Source organism: Liolophura sinensis, chromosome 6 (genome assembly GCF_032854445.1).
Source record: "Liolophura sinensis isolate JHLJ2023 chromosome 6, CUHK_Ljap_v2, whole genome shotgun sequence".
Lineage (NCBI taxonomy): Eukaryota > Metazoa > Mollusca > Polyplacophora > Chitonida > Chitonidae > Liolophura > Liolophura sinensis.
The window spans coordinates 81,516,357-81,539,535 of NC_088300.1; the positions used below are offsets into that span (position 1 = coordinate 81,516,357).

Here is a 23,179-nt window from a genome sequence, read left to right on the forward strand (position 1 = left end):
TGTTGTAGAAGCAAAATAAACACAAAGTACGGAAGCAAAAAAAGTTCAAGCAGACGCGTCTTCACGCGTTTACAACAACAACGGCAACATGGCGGACAAAAGCAAACAGGAGAAAGATAGTGGCGAAAAGAAAGAAGAGAAGAAGACAAATGGTGAAGAAAAAGAACAGGAAATGGTAGGAATTATAAATGGTACATGATTATATGTGCAGGCGATGTAATATATTTCATTCGATTATAATACGGCCTGAAATCGGTCTTTACGATAAAATTGAAATTTGCATTGTCACCCCTGAAAAACATTATTAGGGACCCATTTTTCGACACACGATCAATCGAATTCGTCGAATAATTCTAATCAGGTACGATTCCTATCTGAAAGTTGCACATTAACCGGATGGCGAATTCTGTAGGTGAGGTTGCTGTCACGTGGTAAAGTAACGTCAATTCAAAAAACAACAAAGAAGGGGCTCATTGACTCTCAAAAGAATCTTTACAACTGCCAGAGGATTAAAGGCCGACATAGATCTAGCCACAACTGCTCGGACGGTTTCTGAACTAACGTATGTACCATCGTCACAAATGCCACCTGGTTCAGTTTAGGCGAGGCATCGCTATAACTGCCCTCCACGTGAAGCAGAAACACTGGAGAAGCCCGCTACCTATCGCATTTTCCTCACATGGCTGCTATACGTCACTAGTAGGAATAAAATACCTCCCACTTGCTCACCTGAACTGGCCACCACATTGCCAGTTACACAAAACAACTTCAGTTCTGGGTACAGGATGCACCAGCTGGCAAAGTGACAAGGTACTTGTCTACTATTACATAGAATTTGGCGATTCGTGAATTGTGATGATGACAACATGGTGGCCGGTGACCTGTTCAGGTGAGCGAGTGGGAGGTTTTTCATTCCTAGTCAGGTATAGCGGCCATGTGAGGAAAATTTGATTAGGTGGAGGGCTTCGTTAGTGTTTCAGCTTCATGCAGAGCACATTTGTAAATTGAATGGTGCATTTGCAACGATGTTACATACGTTAGTTCAGTCACCGTCGAAACAGTTGTGGCTTACGTAGACCTAGTGCAACATATCGGCCAGGTTTAGGAAGTTTTAGCATTCTGGCAACAGGCCTATTGTATTTGGACATACATGTATTTCGAGCCTAGATTGAATTGAAATGTGGATATCACTTGATGTAGAAAATTTTCCTTGGTCCGCTAAAACATTATGTGCCTCAGCTGGTCCAATTAAATCACTAGTTCAGTTAAATTGTAATGTTATTGTGGCAATATTTGATGATCTGATAGTTGATGGCCACATTAACAATGTATGAAGCGCCTTCCAAGCTGTGCGTAATGAATCTTGATGAAAATTGACTCAAGTTACAAATCCACAAGCTGGCCCATTGACTTCTTACCTTACTCGTACAAGTTTTAGAAGTAGCTTCATTAAAGGTCAATGAAGCTGTCAACTGTTTGTATTTGATCACCAAACTTGATGTTTAATTTAAATGAACTGGTGAATCTTTAATAGACCTGGAGTGCCTGTAGGGGTACTTCTAGTCTATGTTTTAGACTCTTGCCACACTGATTTTAATTAAATTTTGTTCTGTATTCTTTTACCGGTATCAATCACTTCATTGCGAATGCAACCTTAAGTTGCCTCTTTTGTAAAAGAAAATATCACATTGCACAAGATGCATATCACACTGATCAAAGACAGTGTTTGACCCGGTCAAAATTTTACCTTGTAATTTGTGCACCAAAAAAAAGAAGCTGTAGGATGAGATAGACTGGACTTACAACTCTATGGAGGAAGAATGTGTTGAATTCTGGTAAAACTACTGTCATGGTAACAATTAATACACCATTTCAAGACAGGTCATTGTTACATGTGTATCAGTTGTGAATCAGTATAAACATATATGAGAGGACTATGTGGCAGAGTGGTTAATGACAGGAGAGCTACTCATCAATGTGGTCGCTGGGAAGTCCAGCTCATGATGGCTTTCCCGACCGTCGTACATGGCAAAGTCTGCAGCAAGCTGCTGATAGTCGTGGGCCAGAGTGGTGTCTCAGTGTCACTGAGATGCCCTATTCTGACAAAATTAACATGGGAGAAATAGGAGAAAATTGGAAATGAGACAGACTGATTTCAAATTCTGGCTAAATCTGTGGTCATGGGTTTCCCTCGATCTCTGTCTGGCTTCCTCCCGCCATAATGCTGGCCACCATCAAATAAGTGGAAAATTCTTGAGTATGGCATTAAAACACCAATCAAATGCTAGCAAGTAAGGTTGTCTCTAAGTTTCATGCTTTTCTGTTTTCAGTCTGATGAAGACAAACAACTTCAGGATGAATTGAACATGTTGGTTGAAAGACTCACTGTAAGTAACAGTACATTTATGTAAGTTACATAATTGCATACAGGGGGCCTCCATGGCTCAGTTGGTTAAAGCGCTAGCGCAGCGTAATGACCCAGGAGTCTCTCACCAATGCGGTCGCTGTGAGTTCAAGTCCAGCTCATGCTGGCTTACTCTCCGGTCGTACGTGAGAGGGTCTGTCAGCAACCTGCGGATGCTCGTGGGTTTCCCCCAGGCTCTGCCCGGTTTCCACCCACCATAATGCTGGCCGCCGTCGTATAAGTGAAATATTCTTGAGTACGGCGTAAAACACCTATCAAAAAAAAAAAAAAATAATAATTGCATACAGAGGTCCATCTGCTTGTTGCTATATCAATGTACCATGCATTAATGGCTGTTCCTGTCAATGAGCGATGTGTGTTAACCCATGTTCATGTTATCTGGACAATGTAGGGTGTGGTAGCTGGTGTTCATGTCATCTGGACAATGTAGGGTGTGTTAACCCATGTTCATGTCATGTGGACAGTGTAGGGTGTATTAACCCATGTTCATGTCATGTGGACAATGAAGGGTGTGTTAACCCATGTTCATGTCATGTGGACAGTGTTGGGTGTGTTAACCCATGTTCATGTCATGTGGACAATGTTGGATGTGTTAACCCATGTTCATGTTAATCCATGTTCATGTCATGTGGACAGTGTTGGGTGTGTTAACCCATGTTCATGTCATGTGGACAATGTTGGGTGTGTTAACCCATGTTCATGTCATGTGGACAATGTTGGGTGTGTTAACCCATGTTCATGTCATGTGGACAATGTTGGGTGTGTTAACCCATGTTCATGTCATGTGGACAATGTTGGGTGTGTTAACCCATGTTCATGTCATGTGGACAATGTTGGGTGTGTTAACCCATGTTCATGTCATGTGGACAATGTTGGGTGTGTTAACCCATGTTCATGTCATGTGGACAATGTTGGGTGTGTTAACTCATGTTCATGTCATGTGGACCATGTTGGGTGTGTTAACCCATGTTCATGTCATGTGGACAATGAAGGGTGTGTTAACCCATGTTCATGTCATGTGGACAATATTGGGTGTGTTAACCCGTGTTCATGTCATGTGGACAATGTTGGGTGTGTTAACCCATGTTCATGTCATCAGGACAATATTGGGTGTGTTAACCCATGTTCATGTCATGTGGACAATGTAGGGTGTGTTAACCCATGTTCATGTCATGTGGACAATGAAGGGTGTGTTAACCCATGTTCATGTCATGTGGACAATGAAGGGTGTGTTAACCCATGTTCATGGCATGTGGACAATGTAGGGTGTGTTAACCCATGTTCATGTCATCAGGACAATGTAGGGTGTGTTAACCCATGTTCATGTCATGTGGACAATGTTGGGTGTGTTAACCCATGTTCATGCTAACCCATGTTCATGTCATGTGGACCATGTTGGGTGTGTTAATCCATGTTCATGTCATGTGGACAGTGTAGGGTGTGTTAACCCATGTTCATGTCATGTGGGCAATGAAGGGTGTGTTAACCCATGTTCATGTCATGTGGACAATATTGGGTGTGTTAACCCATGTTCATGTCATTTGGACAATGTTGGGTGTGTTAACCCATGTTCATGTCATCAGGACAATGTAGGGTGTGTTAACCCATGTTCATGTCATGTGGACAATGTAGGGTATATTAACCCATGTTCATGTCATGTGGACAGTGTAGGGTGTGTTAACCCATGTTCAAGTTAACCCATGTTCATGTCATGTGGACAGTGTTGGGTGTGTTAATCCATGTTCATGTCATGTGGACAGTGTAGGGTGTGTTAACCCATGTTCAAGTCATCTGGATAATGTAGGGTGCGTTAACCCATGTTCATGTCATGTGGACAATGTAGGGTGTGTTAACCCATGTTCATGCTAACCCATGTTCATGTCATGTGGACCATGTTCATGTCATGTGGACCATGTTGGGTGTGTTATCCATGTTCATGTCATGTGGACAGTGTTGGGTGTGTTAACCAATGTTCATGTCATGTGGATAATGTAGGGTGTGTTAACCCATGTTCATGTCACCTGGACAATGTTGGGTAAGTTAACCCATGTTCATGTCATCTGGACACTGTAGGGTGAGTTAACCCATGTTCATGTCATCTGGACAATGTAGGGCACACCCCTAGCTAAGCATATTTGGCCTGGCTCTCCATGTGTCCCTTGTCAAGTCACATGCATGCCCCGTGGTCTTAAAACATTTGTTTTATTTCATTACAAGACAAAAATGAGTTGAAAAGCTAGGATTCACTCTGTTGTGGTCTCGGGCTGTGATAGTAGCTCTTCTGCAAAAGAGAGGCAAAAAGCCATTCTTCTGGTTTGGCAGAATTCTCTGCAATGCTTGAAATTCTCTGAAGGCCTGTATTATTATTATAGGCTGTCTGGTTAAGGCACAGTCTGCGTTGAACCCTTTACAGGCTGTCCGTGTTGAAAACTTCACAGGTTGTCTGGTTAAACTACAGTCTGTGTTGAACACTTTACAGGCTGACTGGTCAAGGCGCAGTCTGTGTTGAACACTTTACAGGTAGTCTGATTAAGGTACAGTCTGTGTTGAACAGTTTACAGGTAGTCTGGTTAAGGCTCAGTCTAGGTTGAACACTTTACAGGTAGTCTGATTAAGGTACAGTCTATGTTGAACACTTTACAGGTTGTCTGATCAAGATACACTCTATGTTGAACACTTTACAGGCTGGTTAAGGTTTAGTCTGTGTTGAACACTTTACAGGTTGCCTGGTTAAGGCTCAGTCTGTGTTGAAAACTTTACAGGTAGTCTGATTAAGGTACAGTCTGTGTTGAACACTTTACAGGTAGTCTGGTTAAGACAGTCTTTGTTGAACCCTTTACAGGTAGTCTGGTTAAGGTACAGTCTATGTTGAACACTTTACAGGTTGTCTGATCAAGATACACTCTATGTTGAACATTTTACAGGTTGTCTGATCAAGATACACTCTATGTTGACCACTTTACAGGTAGTCTGGTTAAGGCTCAGTCTGTGTTGAACACTTTACAGGCTGTCTGGTTAAGGCTAAGTCTGTGTTGAACACTTTACAGGTTGTCTGGTTAAGGCTCAGTCTGTGTTGAACACTTTACAGGCTGTCTGTTTAAGGCTCAGTCTGTGTTGAACACTTTACAGGCTGTCTGGTTAAGGCACAGTCTGTGTTAAACAATTTACAGGCTGTCTGGTTATGGTTTAGTCTGTGTTGAACACACCGTCTGGTTAAGGATCTGTGTACATATTGTTCAGATTGGTTATTGTATTTTCAGGAGTCAAACGAGAAGCTATACAGACCATCGCTGGAGAGCCTGCGTACGCTCATCCGGGCCTCCACAACTTCCATGACATCGGTCCCAAAACCCCTCAAGTTTTTGCGGCCTCATTATGACACGCTGAAAGCAGTCTTTGAGAAAATCAAAGATGCAGAGACAAAGGTAAGCCTCCTATAGGTCTGTCCACAGGTGTGTTGTCTGGCAAAGGTATATAATACATGTATAACCCTGTTCTGATGACGGATCATTCACCTGCTGATCCTCATGTGCATCATTCTATATGGCAGATATGTACTATATGTATTATAGTGGCACATACTCCATAACCTCTGATCTCTGAAATACAGCTGCGTCAGTCTATATGATGTCATGTGCTGTTACCCAGTGGTTTATTGTACATTTTGTGTGTTTGTTTTTTTTTTGCCAGCGCTTCTGTGCAGATATTGTGTCTGTATTGGGTATGACCTTGAGTGATTCTAGAGACAGCTTGAAGTACAGGCTCCTGGGATCTAAGGAGTCTATCGGATCCTGGGGGCATGAGTATGTCAGGTAAGTACATGTAAACCTGTCTTACATTTTGTTGTAGTCAACATGCAGTATAAATCCAGTGAATTGGCCGGAAAAGCTGTTCTGTCAACTTTAATTGATATGGTTTTCTTGGACTGCTTGTTTTTCCCCCACTATAATGCTGTGGGTCATATAAGCCATATGTTCACATAAGTCATATGAGTACAGCATGAAGAATCTGTCAAATTGATGAACATTTTAATTACTGGTTTTCTATGATTATGTTGTTGAAGCTAAGGCTCAAGGAATATATGAAGTTTAGCCATGAGTACATGTAGTATCGGACATGATTGACAGGAACTGGCATTCTCTCTACCATATTCTTGTGTGAAATTTCTTCAGGTGCGTTATGTGTGCACGTAAAATAAGTGTGCCATAAAACTTGGGCATATGATAGTTTCATCTGGATATATGTGGATTGTTGCTCATCAATAATTTGTAGTCTTCATGTGCAGCGTCTTGAGATTGCATGAGGTTGCACCTACATGTACATGCTACTACATGGTGCTTGAATGTCAAACCAAAACCCGCACCAATCACTAGCAAGCTCAGGTCTAACTTTTTGGTTGGATGGTATGAGAGGGATACATGGGGTGAAAACCCCAGACCAGTCCAGTGAACACCACCAAGTTGGGACACTGTTAAGGTTGAACTGAATGTAGCTAGGTGTCCACAAGGCCTTGTCAGTTCCTATTGTTGACAAGCTGAAAACCACTGTGGGTTGTGTTACAGGCACCTGGCAGGAGAAGTGGCTGAGGAGTGGCAGAGTACAGAGGAAGGAAATAAGGATATGAGAAAGAAGCTGCTGAAGATGTCCGAGGAGATTGTACCCTACCACATGGAGCACAATGCGGAGGCTGAGGCATGTGACCTTCTCATGGAGATAGAGAGACTCGACCTCCTCCAGAAGTATGTGGATGAGAACGCTTACCCCAGGGTCTGCCTGTACCTCACTAGGTTTGTGCTCTTCCACATGTCCATCTCAAAATGTTGCCATGGGCTCTCACAGTACCAGGCATGATCATGTGTGTGTTTTGTTCAGTTATTTATGTTCGCAGTTCTGCAAAATGACTGAATTGCTCACCCTCATCTATGTTTACAGTTGTACTCCCTACAGAGATGTCTGAATTTCCCACCCTCATCTATGTTTACTGTTGTACTCTGTACAGAGATGTCTGAATTTTCCACCCTCATCTATGTTTACTGTTGTACTCTCTACCGAGATGTCTGAATTTATTTCACTTTTCTATGTTTACTGTTGTACTCTCTACACAGATGCCTGAATTTATTTCACTTATCTATGTTTACTGTTGTACTCTCTACAGAGATGTCTGAATTTCCCACCCTCATCTATGTTTACTGTTGTACTCTCTACCGAGATGTCTGAATTTCCCACCCTCATCTATGTTTACTGTTGTACTCTCTACCGAGATGTCTGAATTGCTCACCCTGATCTATGTTTACAGTTGTACTCCCTACAGAGATGTCTGAATTTCCCACCCTCATCTATGTTTACTGTTGTACTCTCTACCGAGATGTCTGAATTGCTCACCCTGATCTATGTTTACAGTTGTACTCCCTACAGAGATGTCTGAATTTCCCACCCTCATCTGTGTTTACAGTTGTACTCTGTACAGAGATGTCTGAATTTCCCACCCTCATCTATGTTTACTGTTGTACTCTCTACCGAGATGTCTGAATTTATTTCACTTTTCCATGGTTACTGTTGTACTCTCTACACAGATGTCTGAATTTATTTCACTTATCTATGTTTACTGTTGTACTCTCTACACAGATGTCTGAATTTCCCACCCTCATCTATGTTTACTGTTGTACTCTCTACCGAGATGTCTGAATTTCCCACCCTCATCTATGTTTACTGTTGTACTCTCTACCGAGATGTCTGAATTTATTTCACTTATCTATGTTTACTGTTGTACTCTCTACCGAGATGTCTGAATTTCCCACCCTCATCTATGTTTACTGTTGTACTCTCTACCGAGATGTCTGAATTTCCCACCCTCATCTATGTTTACTGTTGTACTCTCTACAGAGATGTCTGAATTTCCCACCCTCATCTATGTTTACTGTTGTACTCTCTACAGAGATGTCTGAATTTCCCACCCTCATCTATGTTTACTGTTGTACTCTCTACCGAGATGTCTGAATTTATTTCACTTATCTATGTTTACTGTTGTACTCTCTACCGAGATGTCTGAATTTATTTCACTTATCTGTGTTTACTGTTGTACTCTCTACAGAGATGTTTGAATTTATTTCACTTATCTATGTTTACTGTTGTACTCTCTACCGAGATGTCTGAATTTCTCACCCTCATCTATGTTTACAGTTGTGTGCCGTATGTACCTGACCCAGAGAACACCATTTTTCTGAAGACAGCTCTGGATTTATACCGGAAATTTGATCAGTACCCTCAAGCATTACGCTGTGCCATGCAGCTCAATGACATGGCTTTGACAGAAGAAATATTTCTATCCTGTAAAGATATGTGAGTGAACTCAGTATGCCATCAGTACGCAAAACCAAAAAAAGATGCTGTAAAATAAAATTATTCTGTACTTAGCATTATTGCTCTCTCTGCATTATTTCTCTCTCTGCACTATTGCCATAGAAAGAAGTACCTTCTCATGATGCTTGGTCAGCTTTGCTTTTTATCAAAAGACTTAGCTTCTCCAGGAGTTATACCCCGAATCAATCTTCAACAAAGTCAGCTTTAAGTGGTCAGTTTTGATTCAGATAGATGGTAATGTAGAAATGTATGTGGTCATGTTGCACATGTGAGATGTATGTACTATGTCAGTACACAGCTGATGAGCTGCTATTATTTTCTATTCCAGAAAGGTACAGAAGCAGCTGGCCTACATGCTCGGTCAGCAGCAAATCTCTCTGGAGCTGAATGATGACATCACAGAGTATGATGAGCTGATGGAAATCATGTCTAATGCTCATCTCAATAACAGTTTCCTCGCCTTGGCCAGAGAGGTGTGTTTTAGCCTGTATGTGCTAATCTTTTCATGCTACTCTTCAGTGCAGCATAAAATAGATAAATCAGTTTTTACTGGATACTCCTGGACATGGTCAAGTATTTCTTGTCCTACAGAAATATGCCACCTATGAGAAGTACAGGTTTCAAGTGCAATAAAAGAATTGGTTATATCCGTGGATGAGAATAGCATTGGAAAGTTTGTGGTGTTGTCAGGATTGAGAATCCGAGAGTGTTAGATCTATGGTCAAATAGTCAAATACACCATAAAATGCAAAGCAGTTGTACAGTAGCATAACAAGAGTGATGTCTTTCATGAACATAGGGCATCCTAAAGAAGTAACAGCATCCCTATGACCATCACTGAGTGGTCAGTTTTATTTATCTGGATCACTGACCACCTTCTGTACAGTAACATGTAACTCATTTTGCTTGATGACTTCATTTTCTCACCAGCTGGACATCATGGAGCCCAAAGTACCAGAGGACATATATAAAAGTCACCTGGAACCTAACAGTAAGTTCAACAGTTAGTTTGAGCTCTGACCTCAAGGCTGTTCAAGTGAAGCTTGTATTATATGGCTGGTCACTTAGTGTTGATGGACGTAGAGCACTCTGTACATGTTTACAAATATTTCAAAGTGTTATTTACCATTGATTTTATGTCAGAACTGTTGTGTACAGTGTGTGTTTATTTCCCTGAAGGACATATATTGGCCCCAGTAACATTGACTCAGCACATCAGAACTGTTGTGTAGAGTGTATGGAATTTTTCCTGAGTGACATGTATGGCTCCAGTAACATTGACTCAGTACATCACGCAGACGTATTGCCCCAGTAACATTGACTCAGCCCGTCATAACTGTTGTGTAGAGTGTATGGAATTTTTCCTGAGTGACATGTATGGCTCCAGTAACATTGACTCAGTACATCACGCACACGTATTGCCCCAGTAACATTGACTCAGCCCGTCATAACTGTTGTGTAGAGTGTATGGAATTTTTCCTGAGTGACATGTATGGCTCCAGTAACATTGACTCAGTACATCACGCACACGTATTGCCCCAGTAACATTGACTCAGCCCGTCATAACTGTTGTGTAGAGTGTATGGAATTTTTCCTGAGTGACATGTATGGCTCCAGTAACATTGACTCAGTACATCACGCACACGTATTGCCCCAGTAACATTGACTCAGCCCGTCATAACTGTTGTGTAGAGTGTATGGAATTTTTCCTGAGTGACATGTATGGCTCCAGTAACATTGACTCAGTACATCACGCACACGTATTGCCCCAGTAACATTGACTCAGCCCGTCAGAACTGTTGTGTAGAGTGTATGGAATTTTTCCTGAGTGACATGTATGGCTCCAGTAACATTGACTCAGTACATCACGCACACGTATTGCCCCAGTAACATTGACTCAGCCCGTCATAACTGTTGTGTAGAGTGTATGGAATTTTTCCTGAGTGACATGTATGGCTCCAGTAACATTGACTCAGTACATCACGCACACGTATTGCCCCAGTAACATTGACTCAGCCCGTCATAACTGTTGTGTAGAGTGTATGGAATTTTTCCTGAGTGACATGTATGGCTCCAGTAACATTGACTCAGTACATCACGCACACGTATTGCCCAGTAACATTGACTCAGCCCGTCATAACTGTTGTGTAGAGTGTATGGAATTTTTCCTGAGTGACATGTATGGCTCCAGTAACATTGACTCAGTACATCACGCCACACGTATTGCCCCAGTAACATTGACTCAGTCCGTCAGAACTGTTGTGTAGAGTGTATGGAATTTTTCCTGAGTGACATGTATGGCTCCAGTAACATTGACTCAGTACATCACGCACACGTATTGCCCCAGTAACATTGACTCAGCCCGTCATAACTGTTGTGTAGAGTGTATGGAATTTTTCCTGAGTGACATGTATGGCCTCCAGTAACATTGACTCAGTACATCACGCACACGTATTGCCCCAGTAACATTGACTCAGCCCGTCAGAACTGTTGTGTAGAGTGTATGGAATTTTTCCTGAGTGACATGTATGGCTCAGTAACATTGACTCAGTACATCACGCACACGTATTGCCCCAGTAACATTGACTCAGCCGTCAGAACTGTTGTGTAGAGTGTATGGAATTTTTCCTGAGTTACGTCTGTTGGCTCCAGTAACAGTGACTCAGTACATCAGAACTGTTGTGTACAGTTTATGGTATTTTTCTTCAGGGACGTCTATTGGCCCCAAGTAATATAGACTCAGCACGCCAGAACTTGCAGCAGCCTTTGTAAACGGTTTTGTGAACGCAGCATTTGGGCAGGACAAGCCTCTGATGGAGGATGGCAATAAATGGCCTCTACAAGAACAAGGAACATGGTAAGGTTTGACAACTACAGGTAACCCCTGAACAAAGGCGTTGGGTGTTAGGCCATAATCATATGTAATATCTGAATATGTTGTACACATGTGCATGTCTGTCACAGAGTTCTTGTGACAGATTTGTGAGTCATGTGAGAATATATCCAGTTTTGATGGTACCTGCTTATGATTGATATACTGTTGTCATGTCTTATGTTCACCTGAAGTCATTGTCTTATGTTCACATGTGTTGTTGGTGTGCTTATGACAGGTATGCTGAGTGCCACAGCTTCCCTGGGTCTGATTTTACTGTGGGATGGTGGATGGTGGCCTGACACAGATAGACAAATACCTATACTCCACAGAGGATTACATCAAGGTCAGTCAGCGCTAATACTCTGCATGGGGTAGTAAAGTACATCTAATGGGAAATATAGCCTGGTGTAATGGGGAAAACCCAGATTCTGCTGGCATTTTGAACACTGTAACATTGTATGGTCTGGTGTAATGGGGAAAACCCAGATTCTGCTGGCATTTTGAACACTGTAACATTGTATGGTCTGGTGTAATGGGGAAAACCCAGATTCTGCTGGCATTTTGAACACTGTAACATTGTATGGTCTGGTGTAATGGGGAAAACCCAGATTCTGCCAGCACTGTGAACACTGTAAGATTGTATAGTTTGGTGTGATAACATTTCTCTGTCTCTCCTGTTGTACGGCTGGAGCCCTGCTGGCTGTGTGGGAGTGTGAACTTGAAGACAGTGTAACATTGTATAGTTTTTATACAATGGGATATTGCAAAGACAAGGTGGGATACCATAAATAGTGTTCCAGTGGAGAACAATATTCACGAGAACAATATTTATGGTATTCAACTTCACTGTGCAGTATTCTATTTATTACTTATACCCTGACATTTTCTCTACATGTATATCAATGCATATCAGTGTATCTGTTGCATCCGTGAAAAAAATAAGCAATGTGCCATCTTTGTTGTACTTCTGATTCTATTCATGCCCACTGCAATTTCGTTCACGTCCGTACTCACAAAACCTTTTTACAGCTTTAAAAGTAATTATACATCTACAAAGGTGCTTTGATAATGCAATGTAGGTGTTTATGTAAATTAAGCACATTGAAGAATTTCTACTTTTTTTGAGGCGAACTATATATTGCACAACCTTGTCATGTGTGTATAAAGTGACACAATGAATGTAGCAGCAACAGGTTGAAAAGTAGTTCGGGCAAGGTCAACTGTGGGTCATGGGTCAAGGTCTCCAGCAGTGCAATAGCAAAATGTAATAACAAAAGTGATATCTAACTAGTGAAGATATAATTTTTATCAGTGAAGAAAATACTGGATTTCACTGATGCATAAATAATAAAATGTGATTCCAATTACCTGTTTCTCCTCTCATACAGGCTGGAGCCCTGCTGGGCGTGTGGGAGTGTGACCTCTGAACACTGTGTAACATTGTATAGTTTAATGTGATTAGAATCATCTGTTTCTCCTCTCATACAGGCTGGAGCCCTGCTGTGTTTGGGAGTGTGACCTCTGAACACTGTGATAACATTGTATAGTTTTAATGTGATTCCAATTACCTGTATCTCCTCTCATACAGGCTGGAGCCCTGCTGGCGTGTGGGAGTGTGACCTCTGAGCATAGCGTAACATTGTATAGTTAATGTGATTCCAATTATCTGTGTCTCCTCTCATACAGGCTGGAGCCCTGCTGGTGTGTGGGAGTGTGACCTCTGAGCATAGCGTAACATTGTATAGTAATGTGATTCCAATTACCTGTATCTCCTCTCATACAGGCTGGAGCCCTGCTGGTGTTTGGGAGTGTGACCTCTGAACATTGTGTAACATTGTATAGTTTAATGTGATTCCAATTACCTGTTCTCCTCTCACACAGGCTGGAGCCCTGCTGGTGTGTGGGAGTGTGACATCTGAACACATTGTAACATTGTATAGTTTGAGGTGATTCCAATTACCTGTTTCTCTCTCACACAGGCTGGAGCCCTGCTGGTGTGTGGGAGTGTAAACTTGAACATAACGTAACATTGTATAGTTTAATGTGATTCCAATTACCTGTATCTCCTCTCATACAGGCTAGAGCCCTGCTGGCATGTGGGAGTGTGACCTCTGAACACTGTGTAACATTGTATAGTTTGAGGTGATTCCAGTTATCTGTTTCTTCTCTCATTGCAGGCTGGAGCCCTGCTGGCGTGTGGAGTGTAAACTTGAATATAGCATAACATTATATAGTTTGAGGTGATTCCAATTACCTGTATCTCCTCTCATAAAGGCTGGAGCCCTGCTGGTGTGTGGGAGCGTGACCTCTGTGTAACATTGTATAGTTTAATGTGATTCCAATTATCTGTATCTCCTCTCATACAGGCTGGAACCCTGCTGGCGTGTGTGTGTGTAAACTTGAACATAGCGTAACATTGTATAGTTTGAGGTGATTCCAGTTATCTGTTTCTTCTCTCATGCAGGCTGGAGCTCTGCTGGTCTGTGGGATTGTGAACCCTGCACGTTGTGTGAAGAAAGAATAAAAATGTGACCCCTAATCTTGTGACTTGCCCCTAGATAGTTTCCAACTAGGACTAACAAATTTTCTTTTTTCCCCCCTGAACACTGTGTAACATTGTACAGTTTGATATGATGACAGCAAGTTCTCTGTCTCTCCCCTTGTACAGAATGGAACCCTGTTGGCGTGTGGGAGTGTGAACTGGAACACTGTGATGTGATAGCAATTCTCTGTCTCTTCTCTTGTATAGGCTGGAGCCCTGCTGGCCTGTGGGATTGTGAACAGTGGAGTGAGGAATGAGTGTGACCCAGCATTGGCTTTGCTCTCAGATTATGTTCAACACAACACCAGCATAATGAGGATAGGAGCCATTGTTGGGTATGTAAGGGAATGTACATGCAAACTACATGTAACTGTCTGGAGGCAAGAGGATATGGTCGCACATGACCATGTTTGAACACTTGCCTACACGTGCCTTCCATAGATATGGCTTACACGTTGAACATCTTTAATGGTGTTCCATGGTGTACTGTGGGCACACTGATGTTCTCCGTTGCCACACGTCACTATTTGTTCCACTGCCCTTTATATTGGTCCAGGAAGACATCCTGGTCCTGTTCTGAGTCACAGTTGTAACAAGATACCAATATCTGATATTTCAGACTAGGCTTAGCGTATGCTGGTTCTAACAGAGAAGATGTGATCAGCTTTCTGCTACCAGTTCTAGGAGATTCAAAGGCATCTATGGAGGTAAGCAAGTCTTCATCAATTAGATTTTAGACTTTAAGCATTAGTCCCCAAATGATGTTAATTTTAATATCATTTGTAAATGTTATAATTTTAAAAACCTCAGTGTTGGCACCAGCAAATGTGTGTTTTAGTGTGGGCACATGCATTGTGGGGATTTGGAGCAGACCTTTGTCACGGGGAATCTTTTGGGGACATTGGTAATATGAGATTTGGATGATGACTAATTTGATGTATGATGTCATGTTTTAGGTGGTTGGGATGGCTGCCTTGTCATGTGGTATGATTGCTGTAGGCACCTGTAATGGAGATGTGACGTCCACGGTTCTTCAGACAATGATGGAGAGGTCAGAGGCAGACCTTAAGGACACATACTCCAGATTTTTAGCCTTGGGACTTGCCTTGACTTACCTTAGTGAGTATGAGTAAATGTCTTGCATAACAAGGATGTCTGTTATCAGCTTTTGATGAAGCACATATGTGTTATTATCCATTGATGAAGGACATCCATGTTATCATCCATTGATGAAGGACATCTGTGTTATCATCTGTTGATGAAGGACATCTGTGTCATCAACCATTGATGAAGGACATCTGCTGACTTGAGCACATCTGTGTTCTCATCTGCTGACTTGAGCACGTGTTCTCATCTGCTGACTAGAGCATATCTGTGTTCTCATCTGCTGACTTGAGCATATTTGTGTTCTCATCTGCTGACTTGAGCATATTTGTGTTCTCATCTGCTGACATGAGCACATCTGTGTTGTCATCTGCTGATTTGAGCATATTTGTGTTCTCATCTGCTGACTTGAGCACATCTGTGTTCTCATCTGCTGACTTGAGCATATCTTTGTTCTCATCTGCTGACTTGAGCATATTTGTGTTCTCGTCTGCTGACTAGAGCATATTTGTGTTCTCATCTGCTGACTTGAGCACATCTGTGTTCTCATCTGCTGACTTGAGCACATCTGTGTTCTCATCTGCTGACTAGAGCATATCTGTGTTCTCATCTGCTGACTTGAGCACATCTGTGTTCTCATCTGCTGACATGAGCACATCTGTGTTCTCATCTGCTGACTTGAGCATATTTGTGTTCTCATCTGCTGACTTGAGCACATCTGTGTTCTCATCTGCTGACTTGAGCACATCTGTGTTCTCATCTGCTGACTAGAGCACATCTGTGTTGTCATCTGCTGACTTAAGCACATCAGTCTTTTTTTTCATGTTCAAGTTTGTAAACCACACCTATGGTCCCATGAAATGACTATTAGTAAATCTGTGTGCTGAGCACATTTATGACCTTATTCACTGATGTATCAAAACTCTGTTCCCATCCACAGCCAAACAAGAGGCAGCTGAGGCCACTCTGGCAGCCCTGGAAGTTGTGGCTGAACCCCTGAAGTCCATGGCGCACATGCTTGTTGACATCTGTGCATATGCAGGTGTGTAGTGACAGTTTCTCACCAGAGATATGTACATGTAGGCAATAGTAGACTGTTTGTCTCCTTGTCTGTACATGTAGGCAATAGTAAACTGTTTGTCTCCTTATCTGTACATGTGGGCAATAGTAAACCGTTTGTCTCCTTGTCTGTACATGTAGGCAATAGTAAACTATTTGTCTCCTTGTCAGTTATGTGTACTACCACAATTCCAATCCTTGAGAGAAGCATTTGTTTTTACTCTTAGGTAAAGTTGTTTTCTTAACTTTATTAGAATATTTATTTTATATATTGCATTTGTTATTTTTGACTGTTAATACCCGGCAATGGTACAGGTACACCCGTACAGATGTCTGATGAACTCACAGGCTTGTGGTGATACCTTTCTGGTACAGGTAATGTCTGATGAGCTAACAAGCTTGTTGTGATACCTGTCTGGTACAGGTAATGTCTGATGAACTAACAGACTTGTTGTGATACCTGGCGGGTACAGGTAATGTCTGATGAACTCACAGACTTGTTGTGATACCTGTCTGGTACAGGTAATGTCTGATGAACTTACAGACTTGTGGTGATACCTGTCTGGTACAGGTAATATCTGATGAACTCACAGACTTGTTGTGATACCTGGCGGGTACAGGTAATGTCTGATGAACTCACAGACTTGTTGTGATACCTGTCTGGTACAGGTAATGTCTGATGAACTTACAGACTTGTGGTGATACCTGTCTGGTACAGGTAATATCTGATGAACTCACAGACTTGTTGTGATACCTGGCGGGTACAGGTAATGTCTGATGAACTCACAGACTTGTTGTGATACCTGTCTGGTACAGGTAATGTCTGATGAACTTACAGACTTGTGGTGATACCTGTCTGGTACAGGTAATATCTGATGAACTCACAGACTTGTTGTGATACCTGGCGGGTACAGGTGATGTCTGATGAACTCACAGACTTGTTGTGATACCTGTCTGGTACAGGTAATGTCTGATGAACTTACAGACTTGTGGTGATACCTGTCTGGTACAGGTAATATCTGATGAACTCACAGACTTGTTGTGATACCTGGCGGGTACAGGTAATGTCTGATGAACTAACAGACTTGTTGTGATACCTGGCGGGTACAGGTAATGTCTGATGAACTCACCCTTACTTGTTGTGATACCTGCCTGGTACAGGTAATGTCTGATGAACTCACAGACTTGTGATACCTGTCTAGTACAGGTAATATCTGATGAACTCACAGACTTGTTGTGATACCTGTCTAGTACAGGTAATGTCTGATGAACTCACAGACTTGTGATACCTGCCTGGTACAGGTGATGTCTGATGGACTCACTGACTTGTTGTGATACCTGCCTGGTACAGGTAATGTCTGATGAACTCACAGACTTGTTGTGATAGCTGTCTGGTATGGGTAAAGTCTGATGAACTCACAGACTTGTTGTGATACCTGCCTGGTACCCCCGTACAGGTAATGTCTGATGAACTCACAGACTTGTTGTGATTTCATTCAGGCACTGGCAGCATTATATCTATGATCAGATCAGAAAATTTTTGATGTCCATGTACACATACCTTACTGACTTGTTCTTGTATGTAATCACAGGTACCGGCAATGTCTTGAAGATTCAACAACTTCTGCACACCTGTTCTGAACATGACGAATCAAAAGATGAGGTGAGAAAAACAGACTCAAAGGGGAAGGTTCAAAACGTGAGGTTGGGTGTGCATGTGTCACACTGTGCCCTCAACCAGTGTCAGGCACCTCTGTTAAGCTGGTATTTGCTGTTTTATGTGTAATACACCAGCAACTGACCTGCAGTTGTGTATAACTGGGATTTACTGCATACTCTGATACTTGACACATTTATACATAAATAGGACCACATTGGTGGCCTAATGGTTAGAGTGTCTGACTGGAAGTCTGGCAACTGGGGATCAAGCCTGGGTCGGGTCATACCGAAGACTGTGAAAATGGTACTTGTTGCTGCCTCGCCCAGCACAGGGAGGTTAGAGCAAAAAAAACAAGGTCTGGTTGGGCCGGTGTCAGTATAATGTGACTTGGTGGGTTGTCATGCCTGAGGTGTTCAGCATGATACTACAGTGGTGGCAGCACATTTGGGGCTAGGACTCTGGGGCAAGGAACCTGTCACCAGGAGACACAGTTTATGTACATACAGCTAATGACTGAAATGCCATGGACCCTGTTACCAGGAGACACAGTATATGTACATACAGCTAATGACTGAAATGCCATGGACCCTGTTACCAGGAGACACAGTATATGTACATACAGCTAATGACTGAAATGCCATGGAACCTGTCACCAGGAGACACAATATATGTACATACACCTAATGACTGAAATGCCATGGACCCTGTCACCAGGAGACCCAGTATATGTACATACACCTAATGACTGAAATGCCATGGACCCTGTTACCAGGAGACACAGTTTATGTACATACATCTACTGACTGAAATGCCATGGACCCTGTCACCAGGAGACACAGTATATGTACATACACCTAATGACTGAAATGCCATTTACCCTGTCACTAGGAGACACAGTATATGTACATACAGCTAATGACTGAAATGCCATGGACCCTGTTACCAGGAGACACAGTATATGTACATACACCTAATGACTGAAATGCCATGGACCCTGTCACCAGGAGACACAGTATATGTACATACAGCTAATGACTGAAATGCTATGGACCCTGTTGCCAGGAGACACAGTATATGTACATACAGCTAATGACTGAAATGCCAAGGAACCTGTCACCAGGAGAGACAGTATATGTACATACAACTAATGACTGGAATGCCATGGACCCTGTTACCAGGAGACACAGTATATGTACATACACCTAATGACTGAAATGCCATGGAACCTGTCACCAGGAGACGCAGTATATGTACATACACCTAATGACTAAATGCCATGGACCCTGTTACCAGGAGACACAGTATATGTACATACAGCTAATAAATGAAATGCCATGGACCCTGTCACCAGGAGACACAGTATATGTACATACATCTAATGACTGAAATGCCATGGACCCTGTCAACAGGAGACACAGTATATGTACATACACCTAATGACTGAAATGCCATGGAACCTGTCACCAGGAGACACAGTATATGTACATACACCTAATGACTAAATGCCATGGACCCTGTTACCAGGAGACACAGTATATGTACATACAGCTAATGACTGAAATGCCATGGACCCTGTCACCAGGAGACACAGTATATGTACATACATCTAATGACTGGAATGCCATGGACCCTGTTACCAGGAGACACAGTATATGTACATACAGCTAATGACTGAAATGCCATGGAACCTGTCACCAGGAGACACAGTATATGTACATACACCTAATGACTAAATGCCATGGACCCTGTTACCAGGAGACACAGTATATGTACATACAGCTAATGACTGAAATGCCATGGACCCTGTCACCAGGAGACACAGTATATGTACATACATCTAATGACTGGAATGCCATGGAACCTGTCACCAGGAGACACAGTATATGTACATACACCTAATGACTAAATGCCATGGGCCCTGTCACCAGGAGACACAGTATATGTACATACAGCTAATGACTGAAATGCCATGGACCCTGTTACCAGGAGACACAGTATATGTACATACATCTAATGACTGAAAAAACTACAACATTAACCTGCACCATTTTCATTCATTCATTTATACATAAATGAATTGGTATAGAAAATAATTCTTCTGCTGCACAGCATATTTATAAATTTTGATATTTAGATATTTTACTGGGTAAATTAGATAAAACACTACCATGTGCAGGAACATAGAACTTCCATTGTTACTAAATAAGTTCTTCTGGGACATCATTTATTGTGAACTTGGAAATGTTTCCGATTTTAAGGAGTTGCGCTTTGGGAGTTGAAATAATATTTCTCTGTTTTTCCAGGATAACAATGAGAAAAAAGAAGATAAAAACAAAAAGAAAGATGACAAAAAAGAGATGAAAAAAGAGCCTGCTGGTCCGGACCTTTCAATACAACAAGGTATGTTCTGCTGTTGGATGTATGTGTGTTATTGTGGAGAGCTTAATTAATTGAGGAGTGTCCTGATGATTCATACATCATTCAAGATAAGTCTTTATATGCTAATATTTGTAGTGCAAGCTGGCAGGAGAAGAGAATTTGAGGAGCAAATACCTCTGTAGGTCACTTTGATAAATGAAAAACCACATAACTTTGGGTGCCTGCGCGGCCCAGTGACACAGGAACCTCTCACCAATACGGTCGCTGTGAGTTCAAGTCCAACTCATACTGGCTTTCATTCCAGCCATACATGGGAAGGTCAGACAGCAACCTGCCGCTGGCAGTGGGTTTCCCCTGGGCTTTATATATCCTGGTGTAATAAATGAAAGATTCTTGAATACGGCATAAAACACCGATCAAATAAATAAATAAATGAATATCTTAATTTCTGTCATAAGCTCTGTCACTGTTGCCTGTGTCTAGCAGTCACCAGTTTACTATATGTACCTTGCTCAGATGAACCTGTATGTTCTCCAGTTTCTGATAAGACACTTCTGTACAATACTGTACATCAGTTCAGAATGTTCCATATTGAGACACCTTCTCCTGTACCTGTACTTCCTTCCATGTCTGTATATTGAGGTATCCTTAATTGTGCATTCTTGTCTTTGCAGGCATTGCTGTCTTGGGGATATCCTTAATTGCAATGGGAGAAGACATCGGTGCAGAAATGTCTTTCAGAGCATTTGGCCATCTGGTAAGTACGAATTGATAAGATTTAGTGTGATTATACTGCTCCTCCATCTTATAAAATCTTGCTGGTGCCCAAATAGGAAAAAAAAAAACAAAAAAAAAAAAACTCAGTCTGTATTTGACAGAAGTATTGAGTGAGATCATAGATCACTTTTGTTATACTGGTTACGCTAGTTATGCTGTACTTTGAGCTGCGTTGTTGAGAGCCGGTTTTTCAGTGTGCATTTCAGTATTTGACAGAAGTATTGTTATGAGGTCATAGATCACTTATGCTAGTTATGCTGTACTTTCAGCTGCGTTATGGAGAGCCGGTTATTCATTGAGCAGTTCAGTATTTGACAGAAGTATTGTTATGAGGTCATAGATCACTTATGCTAGTTATGCTGTACTTCCAGCTGCGTTGTGGAGAGCCGGTTATTCATTGAACAGTCCTGCATTTGATAGAAGTATTGTTATGAGGTCATAGATCACTTATGCTAGTTATGCTGTACTTTCAGCTGCGTTGTTGTGAGCCGGTTATTTAGTGAACAGTTCAGTATTTGACAGAAGTATTGTTGTGAGGTCATAGATGACTTATGCTAGTTATGCTGTACTTTCAGCTGCGTTGTTGTGAGCCGGTTATTTAGTGAGCAGTTCAGTATTTGACAGAAGTATTGTTGTGAGGTCATAGATCACTTATGCTAGTTATGCTGTACTTCCAGCTGCGTTATGGAGAGCCGAATATTAAATGAGCATTTCAGTATTTGACAGAAGTATTGTTATGAGGTCATAGATCACTTATGCTAGTTATGCTGTACTTTCAGCTGCGTTGTGGAGAGCCAGTTATTTAGTGAGCAGTCCTGTATTTGACAGAAGTATTGTTATGAGGTCAAAGATCACTTATGCTAGTTATGCTGTACTTTCAGGTGCGTTGTTGTGAGGCGGTTATTTAGTGAACAGTTCAGTATTTGACAGAAGTATTGTTGTGAGGTCATAGATCACTTATGCTAATTATGCTGTACTTCCAGCTGCGTTATGGAGAGCCGAATATTAAATGAGCATTTCAGTATTTGACAGAAGTATTGTTATGAGGTCATAGATCACTTATGCTAGTTATGCTGTACTTTCAGCTGCGTTGTGGAGAGCCAGTTATTTAGTGAGCAGTCCTGTATTTGACAGAAGTATTGTTATGAGGTCATAGATCACTTATGCTAGTTATGCTGTACTTTCAGGTGCGTTGTTGTGAGGCGGTTATTTAGTGAACAGTTCAGTATTTGACAGAAGTATTGTTGTGAGGTCATAGATCACTTATGCTAATTAAGCTGTACTTTCAGCTGCGTTGTGGAGAGCCGGTTATTTAGTGAGCAGTTCAGTATTTGACAGAAGTATTGTTATGAGGTCATAGATCACTTATGCTAGTTATGCTGTACTTTCAGCTGCGTTATGGAGAGCCAGTTATTTAGTGAGCAGTTCATTATTTGACAGAAGTATTGTTATGAGGTCATAGATCACTTATGCTAGTTATGCTGTACTTCCATCTGCGTTGTTGTGAGCCGGTTATTTAGTGAGCAGTTCAGTATTTGACAGAAGTATTGTTATGAGGTCATAGATCACTTATGCGAGTTATGCTGTACTTTCGGGTGCGTTGTGGAGAGCCGGTTATTCTGTGTGCATTTCAGTATTTGACAGAAGTATTGTTATGAGGTCATAGATCACTTATGCTAGTGATGCTGTACTTTTGGGTGCGTTATGGAGAGCTGGTTATTCAGTGTGTATTTCAGTATTTGACAGAAGTATTGTTATGAGGCCATATATCACTTATGCTAGTTATGCTGTACTTTCAGCTGCGTTATGGAGAGCCGGTTATTCAGTGTGCATTTCAGTATTTGACAGAAGTATTGTTATGAGGTCATAGATCACTTATGCTAGTTATGCTGTACTTTGAGCTGCGTTGTGGAGAGCCGGTTATTCAGTGTGCATTTCAGTATTTGACAGAAGTATTGTTATGAGGCCATATATCACTTATGCTAGTTATGCTGTACT

At 41.7% G+C, this 23,179-nt stretch overlaps 1 protein-coding gene across 1 annotated transcript in view; it reads left to right on the forward strand.

The window, feature by feature from the left end:
• Positions 1 to 88: 88 nt before the first annotated feature.
• Positions 89 to 23,179, forward strand: part of LOC135467954 (26S proteasome non-ATPase regulatory subunit 2-like) — a 31,696-nt gene continuing 8,605 nt past the window's right edge. The window contains 20 exon segments of the mRNA XM_064745903.1: positions 89 to 175; positions 2,331 to 2,387; positions 5,686 to 5,850; positions 6,116 to 6,237; positions 6,988 to 7,212; positions 8,606 to 8,764; positions 9,114 to 9,258; positions 9,716 to 9,780; positions 9,965 to 10,008; positions 11,537 to 11,619; positions 11,621 to 11,642; positions 11,896 to 11,942; positions 11,944 to 12,003; positions 14,410 to 14,537; positions 14,822 to 14,909; positions 15,159 to 15,321; positions 16,247 to 16,348; positions 17,958 to 18,028; positions 20,329 to 20,425; positions 21,079 to 21,161. Coding sequence (XP_064601973.1) covers positions 89 to 175; positions 2,331 to 2,387; positions 5,686 to 5,850; positions 6,116 to 6,237; positions 6,988 to 7,212; positions 8,606 to 8,764; positions 9,114 to 9,258; positions 9,716 to 9,780; positions 9,965 to 10,008; positions 11,537 to 11,619; positions 11,621 to 11,642; positions 11,896 to 11,942; positions 11,944 to 12,003; positions 14,410 to 14,537; positions 14,822 to 14,909; positions 15,159 to 15,321; positions 16,247 to 16,348; positions 17,958 to 18,028; positions 20,329 to 20,425; positions 21,079 to 21,161 — 2,013 coding nt within the window.